Source organism: Pseudorasbora parva, chromosome 8 (assembly GCF_024679245.1).
Source record: "Pseudorasbora parva isolate DD20220531a chromosome 8, ASM2467924v1, whole genome shotgun sequence".
NCBI lineage: Eukaryota > Metazoa > Chordata > Actinopteri > Cypriniformes > Gobionidae > Pseudorasbora > Pseudorasbora parva.
This window is the reverse complement of record NC_090179.1, coordinates 24,645,607-24,665,369: the sequence shown is the minus strand read 5'-3', so window position 1 is coordinate 24,665,369 and position 19,763 is coordinate 24,645,607. Positions and strand designations below refer to the sequence as shown.

The window sequence follows — 19,763 nt, the reverse complement described above, 5'->3', positions numbered from 1 at the left end:
GTTTTATATCACACAACCTATCGGCCCAGAGAACGCCTCATTAGAGCAGCCTTGGTGAGGTACTATATTCGATTCTTTTTCCTTTTCCTCCGCCTTAATTAGTTTCAAAAGGATCTCAGATATACACAGCAGAACAAATGAGGTCTATGCCAGCCTACATTTAGGAAAGTGTTGAGGGAGTGATAAAGAAATATAAACAAAAGAAATGAGAAAGGAAAAGAAAGTTGATTCTCTGACAGGCTGTAGCTTTGTTGCTCTGACCTTCTCCAATCACTCATTAATTATCCGCCGCTAGTCTGCTGACTGCTCATCTTCGCCCAAGCCTTGAGTCTGCTATAACGTAAAAAAAAAAAACAGCAATGGCTGCGTTTTTAGTCACCATACACATTTATTAAAGACCAAGAGATATGTTGGTATTGCTTATACACTACATGTATGTTGACACCAGTGTTAATCTCGAACAAAGGGTTTTTAAATTTCATAAACAATAACGAAGAATGTTTTAGTCACACTGTGATTATGCTCTTTCTGTAACAACTTCTTATAATAGAATTGTTTTGCCTTCACAACAAGGACTGATTTTGTTAAATGTTTAACTCTTTCCCTGCCAGCTTTAAAAAGTTGTCAGCCACAGCAATTTTGTATAACTTTTTTTTTTTTTTTAACAAAACTTTCATAGCCCCCAGAATATTTAGCAATATATAAGAAGCACAAAGCCTCTGCTTATAAAACTAGACACATTTTATTCTAGCTTCTTGCATTCTTTTATCATCAACATTTGAATGTGGGTGTTTCATTAAAAAAGAAAAAGTGAACAAAACAAAAAAGCTGAACTTTTTTTTTTGTCAAAGACTAAACCATTCATAAGCAATGCTTCTATTGCTTCTGCTTCTTTTTCTCCTGCATTTTGATCCAGAGATTCTGTGCGTAATAACGGCCTCTACCGTATAACAGTGAAAATTCAGTCAATAGCGGGGAAAGCGATAAGTTAATAGATAAAATGTGAATACTTATTTAAATTATGCTTTCAACAAATTAAATATTTCATAAATAAAAAATGTATAGGATATTTAAATAAAAAAATCTATGACTACAACATTTATTTATTTTTTTATTTACACTGGTGCACAACTATAGCTAAATCGCAAGTTTTGTTATTCCAGCTACTCCTATTACTAACAGCTCCATAAAGACAAATATAGAGTCATGCAGTCTCATTTCATAACCATATAGGGTAGAATGAGGTGCACTAAAGCCCTTAAAGCAAAGTCCATATGGTTTTAAGGAATCTGACATGGAGGAACTTGACTGGCTTGCACAAACCCCGAACCAGAACCCCTATTGAAGAAATTTGATAAGAATCAAATCCCTGCAACCCAAGGAGCGGAAGCTGACAGGAAGCCATCAATGGTTTTGAAATAACATTTTCAACAAGCTTATACAGGTGTGGCGTTTGCGGTCCACACATTTATGGCTATGTAATGTACCTTTCTCAGGCGTCTTTCCAAGAATGAGCAAAATGAAATGTGTTAAAAAAAATCCCTGTTTTTGTATTCTGTTTCAGGGACTGCCAAAAGAGACCGGTGAAATTCACAGGCACAAGTACTGGGAAAAAAAATGCTTACGATCAGTAAACAGAAATGAGCATGAAAATCCCCATCCTGCCAGTACCTACAGTCCTAAACTCAAATAAATCAGATATGCATCCAGACGTTCAAGCTCTCTCTCGCTAACTGCGCAAAAGCGAAGGAAATGCCTGAGGTATGCTCAGAATCTTCAAGTGTTTCGGCTTCCCGGAGAGGAGGGGAATGCCTACTCCAGCGCGCACATCTTTAATCATTTAAGGAAAGCAACCAAAAATGCACTTAGGCTGAATCCATTTTTGATGGGCTTCTCTAATAGATGGGCGTCCTTGAGGTTCAAAGGGAACCCTGGACGCGCCTCTTAATTAGACAAGCTGCCATCCCGTCCTGTTTCCCCTCATCCTCCTAATTAGATCTTTAACAACAAACAAATGAAGACCTTTTACAGGCGCGTGCGGCATGGCCCGCCTCGTCCCTGCCAAATGTAAGGGGGGGTCGGCGGTTCGGGGGTGCGGAGACGTCCTTTTTGTCTAATACTCCACGGCCCCGGCCTGCGCAACAATGGCTGAGTCTTGCCGCAATCTGCATAAATATTCCGCCTAATTTCCGCGGAGCGGGAACGGCGGGACGCAAAATACGACATTACCGCACATACAACAAACACACCTGGTTTCTTTGTTTGCACTGACATAGAAAATTACACCTGAAAAGCTGTTCGTTTTAATGCTGTGGCAGGAAAGGTCTTATCTAATAACGGCCTGCAGAAATTATGTTTATTATCCAGGTAGATCACGTCCAATGACAGTGCTCTCTGAAGCAGAAACACGGAATAAAACGCAGTTAAAAACTGCCCATTTACTGTCTATAGAGAAAGCCATCTGGCGGAATAGGGCTGCTTGATTACCTTCACCGGCTAATTCTCTCTCTGAGCACATGCAAATGATTCACTTTGACCAAGTGGAAGTGAGGGAGAAAAAAAGTGGAGCTAAATTAAACACTGCCATTTTTAAACATCAAAAGTTGCCACAATAATGGCTCCTCTGTGATGTTCCACGGTATTGTACGTTGCCAATCAGACAGAGAATAGCACTCGGTATGTTTTATGCCTCTGTGAATAACTCTAGGATGAATGAGGACACAGGGTGTAAGTTGTGTGTGTGTGTATGTGTGTTCTTCCATTAATAGGCACTGTGAACACTTTCTTTAACGCCAACCCCACAGTCAAACTACACAAAAAGCTTAATATCTTCTCTTCTCCCTCCACAAAAACAAATACCTAAGTGTGTTGTGTACCACGGGTCTCTCCCCTTCACTCAAAGAGAAATCTAATTACTCTATAATGGCAGGTTTGTGGGGAGTGTGTGCTTCGTTGACAGGTGATAGATGCGTAAACTCACTTCCTCCGACTTGATGAATAGTGGTATAGAACTGCGAATCGCTCGTTCACGGTGGGTGTACGACAGCACCTCGTCTATTCATCATTTCGCCTCTATGAGCCGCACGGAGGCCCGCAAACACACTCTGAGGTCGTGTCTGAACAGCTGGGAGTAGGTCATCCAGATGTGCCTTTGTCTGGGCAACATCTGTACTGAGCCCAGACCCCCCAGCAAGGGGAGGGACGGGGGGCCGACGTGGGAGCGAGCTCAGAATGGATGCACTCTGGAAGGTTGTCAACCGCTCCATTACGAAGCCCATCTGGGTGCTTCAGAGCTGTTGCTGAGATGAAAGCACTGGTTGCTTTTTACTCACCCCCACCCCCCCACTGCAGTTTTGTGTTGTTACACATAATATCTGTCAGAGCAGCATCAAGAAACAGATACGTAAATACATGAATACCTAAATAAGAGGCCCTTTTATCAGCTGCTTAATGAACAGAGAGTGGCAATTTGTCACTGCTACAGGCATCAACACGGTAGTGGATAGTCTTTTTTTCTGGTCGTATTAAAGTAAAGAACGCAGCCAATGCAAGATAATAAGTGGCCAATATTATGCTTGAATATATATATATATATATATATATATATATATATATATATATATATATATATATATATATATATATATATATATATATATATATATATATATATATATATATACATGTCCTGAATTACTCAAAATGTCAAAGTCAAAATGGACAGTAACTGTGAATGCTAGCCCTTAGGATGGGACTACTGTGCCTCAGGCAGTCATCTTTCCTTGTACACGAACATCTACTTGGCTAACATGTTCTTTGGGCAAATCGAACATAGACCTGCTTGTATTGATCTGTAAGGATGTAGGGAAAGTGAAGTGCTCTAGATAGGCGTAAGATACACTGTGTTTGAAATGCTATTCACACAGTGACAGATGACAAAAACGGTGATAAATCTGCAAATCATATGTCAAATCAAAATACAGTCAAATCAACATGTCATATCATCACCAACACAAAGAAAAATGAACAAATTGCAGTAACAAAAACCCAAAGAAAAACAAAACAAATATAAATTGAACAAAAAAGCACAATGCAAAAACAAAATAACATCTAAAAGCAACAAAAAAGAAAAAGGGGAAAAAAAACAAAAAAGCTAAACAAACTACAAGTGCAACTACAAATATGTGAATATTTATACGTGGATGTCTCTTTGCAGCGTGTAATTGGCCGCCAGTTGTCTTAGTAGCATAAAAAACAAACTTTTATTCAAATTATGAACTAATTATATAAACTAGAAAGCATGCAAAGACCAAAAAAAAACACTAAAGCAAAAGCCAAAATAAAATAAAAAAATAAATAAATTCATTCTGCTTCTACCTGCTTGTTTTTGTCTGCTAACCCCTTGATTTTTGCTTCATCTATATCTTGAGAGCAAGTCAAACCAACCTCTTATTAAACTATTTGACTTCCACATCAGACCACCTTCACTGAGGACTTTTGGTAAAAACAAATGTTTCAAGGAGATTGTTGAGATGAGCTCTGTGTTTCACAGAGACATCGAGATGAAGTTCTGTTCGTCCAGCAGAAAAGTCTTAGTAAAACTAAAATGTGTTTGCATTGCAATTTAACATTGTCGGTCCGCTACTGAAGAAGAAAAAAAAACCCTCTTTCTCCGCGTGGATCAGGCTCAGCGCAGTCAGTACGGCTCACACCTGACCTGTCAGCAGTCTATTACCACAATTAGCCTGCTGATGTTAGCGAAATACTGCCATTTACAGAGTCTTTTCATGGGGGGACGATGGAAAAGCTGACATTTCGCAATGTGACTTTCAAACACTTCTTTAAAAAAAGCTCAAGGACTGCGGCCTGCCTTGGAAATAGCATTTCACACAATCATCTACTCCAGGCAGAAATGTCAGTCGCAGAGAGGGAATCCGTACACTCGAACAAAAACACAGACTGTCGTTCTATAAAAAGCACTGACCCTGCAATTCCATACTCAGAGACATTATGTTTTATCTCTTAGTCTCTCAATCTCTCAGTCTCTCTCCTCTTGAATAAAGCCAGTAGCACTCTTCCTCTCTAACATATCCTCTTCTAGGTGTCAATAAACTTGTCAAATGTGCCTCCACATTAGCTTTGAAATTTCCGAACATCCACAATTAGCTACCTCATTTCCACCTATGTCATTTTGAAAGAATTACAAGTGCCCTTCGCCGCCTCCACAGAGAATCGCTCTCCATTCAGAGATGGTCTTTTCTAGTCGTATATTTGAGTAATTATCATTACAACATGTCCCTTCTAGCTAGAGAAGGCATCGAATAATTTGTCTGCAGATAATGTCTAATGTCTAGGCTTGAAAATAGCGGAAAAAGCCTGTTTTGTGACTAGCGCTCGCGCCCCTGTGCTCATAGGTGGAGTGGGAAAGCGGACAGCTAGCCGCAAGATGGTGAAAACATACATCTATCTTCATCAGGAGTGTGACAGACAAGTATGAAGTGCGTTTCATATTTGCAGCATGGGCGGCTGGCACCGTAGAGACGGCCTGGCCTAGATTGCACCTGTGGACACCACAGCGAACGAGGCAGACACAGCTGCAGTCCGGGGCCTGTCTGTCAGGATACGACAGCTAATGGAGAGTGACACAGGTTTTCTGTGGCTCCCGCTTCTCTAACTCACATGCGAGTGCACACGCGGCATACTTTAACCTCGCTGAAGAAAGAAGAACAGATGGAGGGAGGAAAGGGATGGAGAAACCTGAAAGAAGTTGGAGGGACAAGTCTCGCCCCAGGGACACTAGTGGCCCTTTGTCCCCGGGCCAGGTGAGCCGAGGTGCTGAGGTTGTCAGGTCTCCAGTTCTAGGATGTGCTTTTGCGAGATGTGCAGTGTCAGATAACTTCTGCATCTCCTGTGAGTCATCTCTCTCCGTTTGCCAAAGAGCTAAGAGGAAGTGGGGCGGCACTGCCAGAATGTCATTCTACGAACACCCGGTTCACTCTGACACATGCTGTAGGAGATCTCAATAAGTCAGATATTGTTTTACACACCTCTTCAAGCTGAAGGAGTATAAATGTGGAAAAGTAATTTAGATCCAAAACACTAAATGTGAAAAGCAAAAGATCTAAAGAGAAGAGACAGAATGCATTCTTTCCAAATACAAGCTAACAGACATGACAACCTACTCGAACCTAGATCTACGGTTTCTATCAGAACCACTATCAGAGAGGCATGCAGTCAAATAACAGGCACATATACTGTGGGTCCAAGAAAATGAAGCAGAGAGAAATGGCAAAAATTGAGGGAAAAGACTGAAATAAAGGCAAGAACAAAAAATAATACATGAGGTGGGTGGAATAAAGAATGAAATATTGATGAGTGTTAAAGGATTAGTTCATCCAAAACGACAATTCTTCATCATTTACTCACCCTCATGTTGTTCCCAGACTGTTAATGGGGACTGGAGCGTTTAAGCTTTAAAAAAGGATGGAAAAGCACCATAAAAGTATCATAAATCTGGTCTGACTGGACTGTGAATGAATCATTTTGTGAAATGGCTCAACCGATTCATTGGAAATATCTGATTCAAAAACAAAAAAAAATCACAAAACCATGGATATTTTCACTTGTTTATGTATTTATTTTAATTGAAACCAAGCTGAATTAAAATAAAATATACATATCAGATGAAAAACAATCTTAAAGAAAATTAGAAATGTTGCCCTGTCAACTGAAACTAATTATTTTACCATTCAAATTACTAAATGGAAATAAATAAATAACTGAAACTGAAATAAAAATAAATGAAACCGAAATATTAATATGCATTAAAAAAAAAGATGATAAAAGAACAAAAAAATTACTAAATACTAAAGTAAAATGAAAACTGTAAATAAAAAATACTAACACAACACTTCAAAAAACGGACATTTCTACTGATCCCAGTACCTCGAATGAACGCAACAAGTGTGGATGTCAAGACTTTTAGTGAGAAGAAATTGAAATTTCAGTCCATTTTTTTATATATGCATCACTTTTGAAAGTTTTAGCCTCCAAACATTATAATAGAGTTTTCCCCTTTGTATTTATCTGAAAAAAAAAAGACCTGTTTAAATGACATGAGGGTGAGTATAAATGTTCTATTTTTATGAACTATCCCTTTAAGCACTTCTGCTGGAATGTGACCAAAGCAGTGTGGCAAGAGAAAGTCAACTGCTGCCGTCTCTGGTATTCAAACAGGACCAAACCAAACAAGAGAGAAACCACAGAAACATGACCATCAGTCCAGTATCCAACACATCAACAGGGTTGGTCTGTGGGTGTTTTTATGATCATTGAAATAGCAATGAAAAGTTAGCATGCCACTTCAAGTGCTAGATGACATCTGGGGTGCGGATACATGCTATTCTAAGCAGTATGCACTGGCTTTACCAAACATGCTGTAATATCTTGTCAGTAAGAAAGTGTATGTGCATTTAACTATCATAATCAGTTTAAAACGCGAAACCAATCTGAATAGAAGCTCGTAATGAACATGTTCCTAGACTCTAAAATAATATCTGCTGATCAGTCCTTATTAACTGAAGCGTAATGCTCTATCGCTACCAACTGATGAACTATTTCATGGGCCATACTGACACAGAGAGGCCGGAATGGCCCTGTCCGTAAATAATGAATAGCCTACCATTCAAATCACACACACCGTTTAGCCCAGCTAAAGTATATGTCTAATTTATTTTATTACCTTACTGCCAATAAGTTATCATAAAATAGAAATTGCTCTGGATCTGTGGAGTCAGGCTTTAAATCATGTGTTCTCAATCTTCTTCGTTCAAAAATTTGAGGTCAGTAAGATATTGTTTTGTAAGAAAAGTATATATTTTTTCAGCCACCTGTAGTAAATTGATCAAGTGACAGTACATACATTTATAATGTTGTATAAGATTTCTATTTCAAATAAATGCTGTTCTTTCTATACATAAAAACTGTTTTCAACACTGATAATAAGAAACGTTTACGAAACAGAAACACTCCAGCGCATTGTTGTATCTGCGCTCTGGAGAACGTCAAATGTTTCTATTTACAATGCGTTTTTGCAGCGGTGAGCAATGTAGCCAATCACAGATATGTTTGTTGATCACTTGAAAGCAATGGCTAATCAGGGCTGTTTCATTTAGAATCCACTCAGCGGTCAAAGGGCAGAGCTTTTGTTCAGTGCTGAGTTTAGCGCGCTTGCAAATTCTCTCATTAACAAAGTGTAGACACAATGCAAGTAAGACAACTTGTAAATAATCTTAAATGTCTCATGTATTCTTGTTATGGTGGAGCCGTTGCTTACACATTACATCTACACTTTACTAGAGCACCCTTACTAATCTCAGAAGCACCTTCTGTGATTTGATTCTGACACCGGGACTGTCTAAGTAGAGGAACTCTGTTTTAAATACAATATTGCATAAAGCAGGTGGAGAAAGCAACAGCCCTCCGATGATTGATGGAGATTATGCAGCGATGAAAAAGATCTGCAAGGGCCGTCTGCAACGTCACCATTTTGTCAGAGTACCATGCAGAATAAAGTGCGACAGCTCGTCTGTCAGAGCGGAGCCTCTGACTTTCACCGTACCCTTGCCGGCAGGTTTGCGCAGGAGTTAACTGACTGACAGTCGGCACGCAAACACATCTCATCCTCCGCCTAGCAGCAAATGTATGCACAGCAGGGGTGTATAAATTGTGCTGCGCAATGGAGATCAGTTGGGTAATAGATGATGAGGTTCTCGGAAAAGGTCATCCTTAAATGTCAGTGCTCTGTCTCAATGGCTTTCTCACTTCTGTCACAACGCAACCATGGAGCGACTCCATCAGTCACAAAAGAGTGCATCTGCGCCATCAGCTTAAGACGCTAGCCATGGGGGGTGTGAGGGTGGTAAAATAACTACAGTGACCTAATAAACTTGGTCCAATGGGCCAAGACCCTACCTAATCACATTTCTCTCCAAAATACACAGAATAACCCAAGCTTTCAATGTTCAAATGAAAATGAAGCTCATCGGTTCTGAATTTAACAATGACAGCCTTGAGCATGACCTCTTCAAACTATGACCACGAGCTGTATAAAAGTCTAGAGAGATGCGATTACTAATCATATCTCATGTAGCTCTTGTTTTTAACTCAGAGCTCGCTCCAAACAAGTCTGGCGTAATTCACACACATTAAACAGCAACGAGATGCAGAGAGCTATGTTTTTTCAGGCTAAGTTGGTTTCTTTAGCCGAGTGCTAATCAGAATCAAACACGTCTGATTGGGTGGAGAGGCATGACTGATTGGCTCACGCTCTGTCGACTGCACTCCTTCAAACCGTGCGCCGAGCCACTTTTACGCCTGTCTGCCAATTACACCAGGGTGGATAGCTGTCTGCCGGAGAGCAGGTGTCAATGGAGCAAACTCGAGTATGTGCAAAGTCGAGTAAAATTATGCAGTAAATACATGCGCAATGAGTAAAAAAAGGTGTGTACACACTACTCCAGTGAACTAAAAAAAAATACAACTTTCATTTTGTCAGACTATTTTAAAGGTTGAATTAATTATGAAATGTAGAAAGTCAACATTACGCAAAAATTAAGTACATTTTTATGCCATATACTATAGGCAACTTAGAATATTAAACATACAATGTCATGTTTGGTGGTGAGGGAGCAATTAAAAAGCTTCTGAGCATGATGCATCTTAATCTTTTTTTTTCAGAGCCTGGGAAGTCATCTGTAGGAGAAAATAAACCTTTAAATCTGTGGTTACAGTTTTGCAAGTTGTCCCCTAAGCTTATAAACCATACTCACAGATTTTTTAATTGTTCTCTCAGGTTTAAAAAATAATGAAAATAAAATAGTTTAAAAAAAATTGTGACCCTGGATCACAAAACCGTTGCACGGGTATATTTGTGGCAATAGTCCATGATACATTGTATGGGTCAAAATTATAGATTTTTTTCTTAATGCCACATAAGGGGTGGTTGATTATGATTTCCCTTTTTAACTTTAGTTATTATGTAATGTTGAGAAACATACAAAGTATAGTGAGAAATTACTTTTTAAGGACTACAACACAGGGCTGGTAGGGACTACACAAGCTTTCCCCCGGGCTGTGACATCACTTTCCCTGAAATTTACATAAACCCTGCCCCTGTGAACTATGAAGCCACTCTGGGCTATGTTGAGAATTTATAGATTATCATGACAGATTATGCTAATAAATGACTTGAAGACAGATAACTCCATCAGCTACATACATTCATCAACGTCTCGTTGTTGCATTCTACATGTTGTCACTTCTTTTTGAGTCTCTCCACCATTGTCCAACTCTGGTTTGAACATAAGGCTGAACTGTTTCATTGCCTGTCTGCATGAGGTAATCAGAGCTGCTAACTGGAGTCCTTGAAGTAGCAGGTCATTTGCATTTAAAGGGACACAAAAAACAGCAAGTTTTTCCTCACCCTCAAAAAATGACATATTAACATGCTTTAAAAAAATGAACTGTGGGGTATTTTGAGCTAAACATTCACATACACACTCTGGGGACTTCAGAGACTTATTTTACATCTTGTAAAAAGAGGCAATCAAGTAAAGATCATGTTCCATGGTGATATTTTGTAAATTTCCTACCGTAAAAATACAAAAACATTACAAAAATATATATTAGTAGTAATATACATTGCTAGGGACTTAATTTGAACAACTTTAAAGGCGATTTTCTCAACATTTAGATTTTTTGGCACCCTCAGATTACAGATTTTTCAAATAGTTGTATCTCAAAATACTGTCCTATCCTAACGAACCATACATAAATGGAAAACTTATTTATTCAGATGATGTATAAATGTCAATTTCAAAAACTTGACTCGTATTACTGGTTTTGTGGTCTAGGGTCACAATTAATAAAGTGTACCCACACATTATCAATCAATTCGCTAAGATTTGTAAACCGCTGTACAATCCATGGCCATGCTTTCACAATACGTTACCACAATTTTGCAAACTGCACTCTCAGATTTGTGGCTCAACTAACTACCAGTTACAATGACTGCTTTTTCAGCAGGTTTATACGTTAATGTAGTAAATCAGTAATAATAATAATAAAGAAAATATTATAATGATGATAATATCAGATTGTTTTGTTCCATCCATTGCTATGGTTATCATTGGATTCAGTAGCGCATGTAAATAAGGCTTTCAACCCAGAAACTTTGCAATGTGTAGTTGTCAGCAAAATATATATTATATACAGAAATCAAGCAAAGATCACTGCCATTAGTTATAATCACTGAAGCTGTCAATTAAATTGGGGTAAAATGTAGGTCAATTGTTTGTAATACTCAAAAGAGAGTATTACAATATCAAAAATAAATAGATGGACAAGATTAAGATGCACAATTCTTATTAAATTGATATTTTTTCCATCCCATCCTCACTAGCCTAGAATTTAAGCTTGCATGCAGTTAAGACAGTTGTATTCAATTTAATAATAAAATAATATACAAAAATACTTGTTAACAGAACTGGGAGCTTGTTCTGTTCTTGTGTTGGTAGACGACAGATTTTTAAAATGAGGGACGGGCCACAAATCTTTGCAAAACTGTGGGAATTGATTGTGAATTTGTGTGCAAGGATTGAAAAAAACTGAAGGTACGGTTTATAAATCTGAGCACACGGATCGGAAATTTGTGGGTATTGTTTATTGGTGGGTGTGATTTGTTAAACATCGGAACAAGATGATAATCTGTGAGTATGGTTTAAAAACAGGGGAAGAAAAATGGATTTCCAGGTTGTTGTTTTTTTCTCCTACAGGTGACTTGCCAGGCTACATAGTTTTTGGTCAAAGCATGGGGACTTAACCTAATGTTCATGCTTAATGTAAAGTGCAAGTTTATTAATCTTGGATACAAAAGCAAAAAACAATGTATATATTTACAGAATTTACAGAACAAAGTCAGTGAAAAGTTGGTACAAAAAATGTCCATAAGTTAAGTATACTCAAAGTCAAGTGGTTTCGAGTCAAGTTGTCTTAATTACTGATTTTTTTACAGTGTGTGAATGTGTGTAAATAAACTTGGCACCAGCTATGGAATCACTTTATGATGGCCAATTAGCCAAGGCCATCATTTCCCATCGTGCTAAAGGCCAGGCGTCAGCGAGAAGGCCGAGGGCTGTTCCTCCCTGCTGTTTATTTATTTAAGTATCCTTGCATCTTACAGACAAAGTCAGATTGATAGATTAAGCTATCCAGCCTCTGGATCAATAGCCACAGCGGAACGAGGGAGCGACTGGGAACTGTTTAATGTGCACAGACTGTGTTTTCTAGTCAAAGGCGAACAAAATTTGTCCGAATGACGGAAGAAGGCATTAACGACCAAGAGCTCCGACGATTAAATGTGAAAACTCGACAAGCCATGAGAAATGAAAAGTCTCCCACGTGTAAGTCTGTTTCTAATAGTGTTTTTTTTTGTGTGTGTGTGGGAGAGGGGGTGGAAGGGGGGTTAGTGAAACAAATACAACAGCTACGATAAAGTACAAATGGCAGTGCGAGCAGAAGCCGGCCCCTGCGCCCTGATCTGTTACTAGTTTCACTGACCATAATCTTGACATTAACTGAATTAAGAAAACGGGGGGAATAACTGGTCCCGGACCACTGGCTAGTGGGGCAACTTCTGCCAGCGCCATAAATCACATCTACAACAGGAAAGGAGGGGAAGGAGGCAGGAGCCTGGAGTCCTTTTCTTTCCTTCTAACTACAGATTGTGTGTATGTGTGAGTGTATATGTGTGTAAGAGAGAGGACAGAGGCGGCTAGAGTTAAGAGCAGCATGGAGAGAGCAGCAGTCACACAGATCTACGGCCAGAGCGTTTACCTGGCCCTGTGCTCTGAGGGTATGCTGCGTAGCCGCCTCTTCCACGGGCCCCCCTACCTGAGCCGCGTGCTGCCGCCACTGCCGCCGCCGCCGCTACTGGACCGTATGCTGTTGCCGGGAAGCCTGTGCGTGGGGTGGGGGTGGGGGTGGGGATAGGATGGGGTTGAGGACAGAGGAGAGTAGAGGAGAAGACGGAGGAAACGAGAGTACAACAAAGAAGGAAACAGGACAGAAAATGAGGAGGAATGATGCAATTAGAGGTGAGGAACAGGGTGGACAAAGAATGAAAGGAATAGAAAGAGGGAATAGGGTGTAAAATGGGAAAGTACAGGAATGAGAGGAGAGAGGATTCAAATTAGGAATAGTCATAGGTTAAGGGAAAAATTAGGGAACAGGGCAGAAAGTGAGGACATGCGAGGAGAGAGAAACAAGACAGAAAAAGGGATAGAAAGGAGAAGAACAAAATTGGAACAGGGTGGGTATTAGTGAAGGAATGAAAGGAGAAGAGAGAAGAAAGGAAAGGAAAGGAAAAACAGGGCACAGGGTGACAAATGTGGAATAGTGAAGGTATGAGAGGAGATGATAGGGGGTGGAAAACAGGCGTAGGTAAGGAAAAAGAGGACAACCGAAGAGGAAAGACAAAGGAACAGGGAGGAAAATGGGGAGTAGTAAAGGGAGGAGAGGGTAAAAAAGGAGAGGGAAAAATGAGAGGAGAGGATAAATTAGAAAAAAAAGCAGGATAAAGCTACCTCACAACATTACTGACTCATAAAGTTTCTGCAGTGTCTGTGCAGGTTCTGCAGGCTGCTGTAATGCACCGTGTACTGTGGGCGTCTTCGAAATGCGGAGGAGACTGCAGTGGCCCTAATGCACTCTGGGTATTTCTGCATGGGTGACCACACTGCTCCTTAGCTTATCTGTTTGGAGCACACAGCAGGAGGGCCACGGCCGAGCATCAGACTTTCGGATGTGCTACCAAGCTTGTGCGATCAATTTACTGTGATAAACTAATTAGATTTCGGTTATCATACGAAATATAGAGGGACAAGAATGCTTTAATGGTGGAAATATAACACTGCAGTACAAAGTTATTCAACCTAACATTAGACTAAAAAAACTAGACTGAAAAAAACCATGCATCCCTTTATTTGTTGGTATGAATTCAATGTGGGACTGTAGGAAAAAATATGACAGACTCTATTACCGTTCGGTTGATATGTTTTGACATCAGTGGCATACGAAATAGTCAGTAACACTTTAATGCACTCACAATGTATATAAAAATAAATTAAATATTAATTACATCTAAACATGCTTCAGGTAAAGTGTAAAAAATCTTACATTTCCATACAAATATGACATTTTGACGAAAATTAAAAGTATTTTAAGGCAAAAAACAACGAGCCAACATTTGTGATTTTTTTTTTTTTTACTACATTGCCATACAGTCTACATTTGCCAAATTTCATTAAAATGAGTCATTTAGACATTTTAGTGTTTTGTCTTTAGCATCACAACACACTAGACATTCATCCATCAAGCAAATGAGAATTTTCTACTCATGCAGCTCTGTCTTCCATAACACCTCGTACAAATCACAAATTCACGGTCTATAAAGAGCTGAAAAGAGACACGAGACCAGGGGCAAGTCAGAAACCACAGCTCCACTTCCATAAAGGGAGAGAGAAATCCGGCAAGAGCCAGAAAGATGATCCAGCGCAACACTATAGGGTTAACTCCAACCATGACCGGCATCCGCAGCACAAAGGCGATATGGAAATGGCTCCACGCTCCCAACACTTTGTAGTCCACTTAAGTCACTTATCTCTGTGCTGCCGCTCATGTTTGGGCGGGAGAACGAGGGAGCGAGACAGAGACTGAGAGTCGTAAAGCCGAGCAGGCGAATCGTCCTCCGGTTTATGCCTTGAAACTCAATCAATCAGAAGGATAATTTGGTCTCTAGGCAGTGTGAACTGATGCTACAGCCACACCGGGCCCCGGCTGCTGCACGGGCATCGTGATTTGTGAGTAGGGTTGGATGAAAGTGTCTTCATCTTCTTCCCGGTTTAGTGGATCTTTATGGTGTTATTACGAGATTAGGCATCAGGGATTAATTGCTCGCTTCCAAGTACCCTTTAATTCACTTTAAGCTTGCGTTACACATGGGAAAGGAACAGGTACTCAATGGCATGGCATGGCAGCGAGGGAGGGGATGTGGTGAATGTGTGAAAGTAAACACAGACTGTCCAAGATTCAAGTTTTCAAGACATTGGCTTAATGGTTGTACGCATGAATACCTTCCACCAACAATAGCTCTGTCACAAATCCTAGAGAGCTGCCTCATTGCCTAAATAGCAAGCGTTTGTCAATCCTTTTTTAATCAATATTGACTGAAATAAGTTATTTCTTAGAATTTGAGAAAATTAGGAAATGAAAATGATATTTAAAAGTAAAATAATGGCCAAGGTTTTTGAAACAAAAAAAAAGCTTGTTGAATTGCGCTACGTAAAAAAATATGCATTGCATTTAACCATGCTTGCATTTTAATTAGGGCTTTTAAAATGAACACGTTAATGGAAATTAATTGTAACTGCATAAATGTATTAGCGCGTGATTAACGCAGCGTGCATTTTCTGTTTGATCCGTGGCGTAGCTGTAGTTGGAGAAATTGAGAGCAGCCATAGACGTAAAGGATGCAGAAGCAAACATAGACAGGGAAAAAAAGGGTTAACATTAATATTACTATTCTAAACCAAAAGTGCAGTTATTGCCTACAAGCAACCATATTTTCTGTTTAACTTTTATTAGACTCCAGGTCGAAAGAAAAGTGCATTTGTACACTGAGCACGTTCTCTGCAGTCCGAGCGTGATGCGAGAATACACTGCAAGCTCACTCTCACTCATGTCTGAGGTAAATCATTAACACCATCACCACTTACAGTACATGTGTTTTACTGAAAAGGGAGAGTTCAAAAGGGAACACGAATCTCTTAAAGGGGCCGCACTATATTCCTACTTGTGGAATATAGACCTCCTCCAGGTATGGTGTGTTACTGGTGCTCCCAGGTCCGCATGACAGCTTTCACATTACTAATTATTCATACGAATTGTGCCCTGTTCTGAACTAAACTGCCAGTGTAAAAACTCCCTTTATTTATATTATTAAAATGGGAGAAATCACTGCTTATTCAGAATTTTTACATGGACAAGTTCTTTGATAAACATCTATGATCTTTGATGCATGGCTAGTCTTCATACTGTATTATTGATTATTATTGAATAAGTATGTACGTTTATATTTAGTGAAACCTTCGCATAAAGCATGCCTATTTGTCCATAAGTTGATTAGTGTTAAAAACGTAATTTAATTTATTCATTTATAACTCATAAAAATGTGTGATTAAGTTGCGATTAATCGCGAGTAACTCATGATAATCGTGATTAATAGCGATTACATATTTTTATCGAATGACAGCCCTAATTTTAATGCATTGCATTTTTAGGGCTTGCCTTTTTATGGGCTGAAATTCAACATGGTTGTATATTTAGATGTGAATATTTCAATTAAAAACATTTGACACACATTTTCACTATTAAAAATTCAATGATAAATTAGACAGAAAATTTAACAGTTCACATCCGGGAACTGTCAGAATAGCAGTAGATTACCGAGCATAATCTCCATCTGCTGTTAGTCGAACTCACCAGCAGAGGGTGCAAGCGGCTGTTGACGAAGACCAGAGCAATGTGTAGTAGAGAGTCATACATTCATTGAAACGGATTCATAGAAATTGAGCAAGCGATATGCATCAGGATCAGTATATATAGCAGTGTTTCCCACAGATTCGAAAGCAATGTGTGGTGGTGGTGGTGAGGGGGGGGAAACGTTTCATGGCAGACGGGACGTGGGGGTACACGTTTTAATTTCACATTTAAAGAAATCTAGTATTGGACCATGTCACATAGTAGACCATGCCACATACATAGTAAGCAAGCAGTTATGATCTGCAATACTTTAAGCAACTTGACTATTATTTATTAAAGACCCATACAGGCACTTTAAATTGTAATGTAATATAAATCATAAATATTAGAAGAAAAATATTTTAAGTAGTCATTAATGGACCATAATTATTGCACAAATATATTATTTAGTACAAAAAGATCTCCTCAAAATATTAAATAAATATAGTTTATTTAATAACATTTATTTAATTTAAAAATAGTTAAGGTGCAAGAAGAGCATACTATTAATGTTTACAATGTTGCATCTTCATCCCTCTCCATTTTAAAATGATACTGTAAATGCGGTTGATGTAATAATCAATGATTTAAAAAAATTGCTGCAAATAGCTGTGTAGTGAAGCTGTTATATGTATAAATGTATTGACACAGCGCTGGCTTGTTTAGAACTATTGAGAGCGCCCGTGATCATGTGACCGCGTGCTGCAGCGAGATGAACTCATGTGCAACTCTGTTATTCAACGGCTCTGGTTTTAACTATGGTTTAACTGTTATGCGACACTAAGTGCACCAAAACGCTATTTGTTTTTTACATTTCATATTAAAACTTTTTTTTTTTTAAATGACAAGCTTAGACTTTGTTTCATATCAAAAACTATTTGGATTTTCTTGGACAGTGACACGGTGAGACAGAGTGTGAGAGTTGGCAACCCTCAGACTTACGGTCGAATGCAAAGCACCGAGTGTATGTGTGTGTGTGTGAGTGAGTGAGTGAGTGTGAGTGAGTGAGAGAGACGCGCGAGAGGCGGAGGGAGAGCTAAGGAAATGCAGCTGAACGAATACAATGCATGCGTCTTTTAAATGGCGTAAAAATAATAAATTACGATACACAATTCGTATGCCCGGTGATGATTGTGTGGTGGAGTGCTACAAATTAGTCTATGTGTGGGGGACACTGTATAGGCTATGCAAAAGCTGATTAACACACAAAAGCTTCCATGATTATATCCTTTATTCATCCTCATATTGCTGTATTTCTTTTGCGGATCACAAATTTTGAAGAAAGCTGAAGTATTTTGGCCCACTGACTTCAGTGTATGGAAATGCAAAACAAAGTAGCTCACTAGGTCTTAGAACAGAACAAATGAGCGGAGAGCTAGAATGTGAGAGCATGAGTGTATGTGTGGTGGCGTGCCCACGTGTGCATGTCAAAGAGACAGAGAACCACTCAGCTTGCTCAAATCTGCAGTGTTCAAACATCATAATTAAATATTATCATTTTAGTGAACAATGAAGGACATCCACTCAAACGCTTCGTCAAAGTCATTATTATAATATAAATATAATTATAGAGCAGCTCTCTAATTAAAACACACATCTTTGGCTGCAGCGGTCCGTTCATGATTGAAAGCCAATAGACAATAAGTGGGTGACACTGGCAGATGGTTGGGTTCACATAGAAGGATGGATGGTAATTAGCCCTGTCTCTTACGGGTTCCCTCCTATTCTTCAGCACAGACGGCCTCCAAACCCTCATATTAGTGGCCTTAATAACCTTTCATGTGCTGCTAATGCCTAATCAAATAGGAGTCTTTAGGACAAGATTAGCTGTAGAATCGAACAATGGGACAGAGCGCTTAACATCCAGATAAATTAAAGTAATGCCTATATAGCAGCAAGTGTTAAATATTTCAGCCAACAATCCAATTTCTAGCGCCCGTCGATTGATGCTTCTTATTCAAAATGAAACAGTTGCTTCCAGTTGGGAGCATCGCCGTTGACTTTGACAATGTGTTTTCGCAACATCTCTGGAAGAGCACGCAGAAACCCTGAATATGCTGCGTGTACGAGACAACCCGACAATCACAAAGCAAACAGATTAAGACAGATGTGTATGTGTGAAAAGACATCACATATACAGCGTTGGTGGGAAACATGGTACAACTGATGCACATTAAATTCACTTATGTTGTCCAGAGCCAAAAGTACTGCTTTAAAACAGAAGAAAAAAACAAAAGCATTACTTTATATAAAAATTAAAGGCAGCAGCTCCATGCATAATACTCTAACAATACATTTTTAATCAAATGATTTCTGATCAATACTTTTCAGTTAATAGCAATTAACAAATTACTACAAGGCAAATTACTTAAATGGATAGTTTGGCCAAAATTAATTACCACCCTCATATTGCTCATATTGGACCCCTCTGGCTTTTAAAATACCTTCTTTTTATGTTACACAAAGTCATATAGCTTTGGGACGAAACGAGTAAATGCTGAGAGAAGCTGTTCATTTTTTAGGTGAACCTTTTAAGCGTGAAGTTAATTCCACAACATCAAAATGAGAGTATTTTGGTCTCATCTGAGAGGCTGCATTTCATGTACTGTAAATATTAGTTTTAGTCCCACTTATCAGTCTCTTCAGAAAAGAACTGGCTCTTGACACGAGTATAACATCTCTTAGACAATGGTAAACATGCACCCTGCTGTGTCCCGTCAATACCGGCGTTAATTGCGGTGCTGCTGAACTCGACTTTTTTTTCTGAGTGGGTACCTCTCCACCCCACAATCATTTCTTTGATATCAATATTATATGCAGATGCCTGTGTGCTGGAGATCTAGAAAGTTCTGGAAACAAATTACCTACTCAAAAAGCGCAAATTGAGAAGGTTAATTCACACATCTCAGCGCTTTGTTCCTGAAGAGGGTCGGCGGGCTGAGGGGGGGCATGGGGTGGAGGGGTGAGTGTTATCCCCCAGGAACAGCCTGGCAGAATCAAATCAATTTCATGGCCTCTCTATTACCGAGGACATAACGCCAATATTTAGCTTTCCACTTTTACCCATTTTTCCAGCCTGTTTGCTCTGTCAGTGGCCGTGCTCGGCTGGGCCGGATTGGCCTGGA

The 19,763-nt window shown here is 39.3% G+C and overlaps 1 protein-coding gene across 14 annotated transcripts in view; it reads right to left on the bottom strand.

The window, feature by feature from the left end:
- msi2b (musashi RNA-binding protein 2b) overlaps positions 1-19,763 on the bottom strand; it is a 281,199-nt gene that overhangs the window by 19,396 nt on the left and 242,040 nt on the right. For 7 of the 14 annotated variants that reach the window (XR_010906732.1, XR_010906729.1, XM_067450482.1 and 4 more), the window contains exon 11: positions 12,895-13,017. The exons of 2 other annotated variants lie outside the window; for them this stretch is intronic. Coding sequence is in view for 8 of the 12 variants with exons in the window: in XM_067450482.1 (XP_067306583.1) it covers positions 12,895-13,017 (123 nt within the window). In the remaining 4 variants the exon portion in view is untranslated. Of the gene's footprint in view, positions 1-6,453; positions 6,472-12,894; positions 13,018-19,763 lie in introns of those variants that run through there. 5 more of the 14 variants (XR_010906733.1, XR_010906730.1, XM_067450487.1 and 2 more) reach the window with 2 other exon arrangements.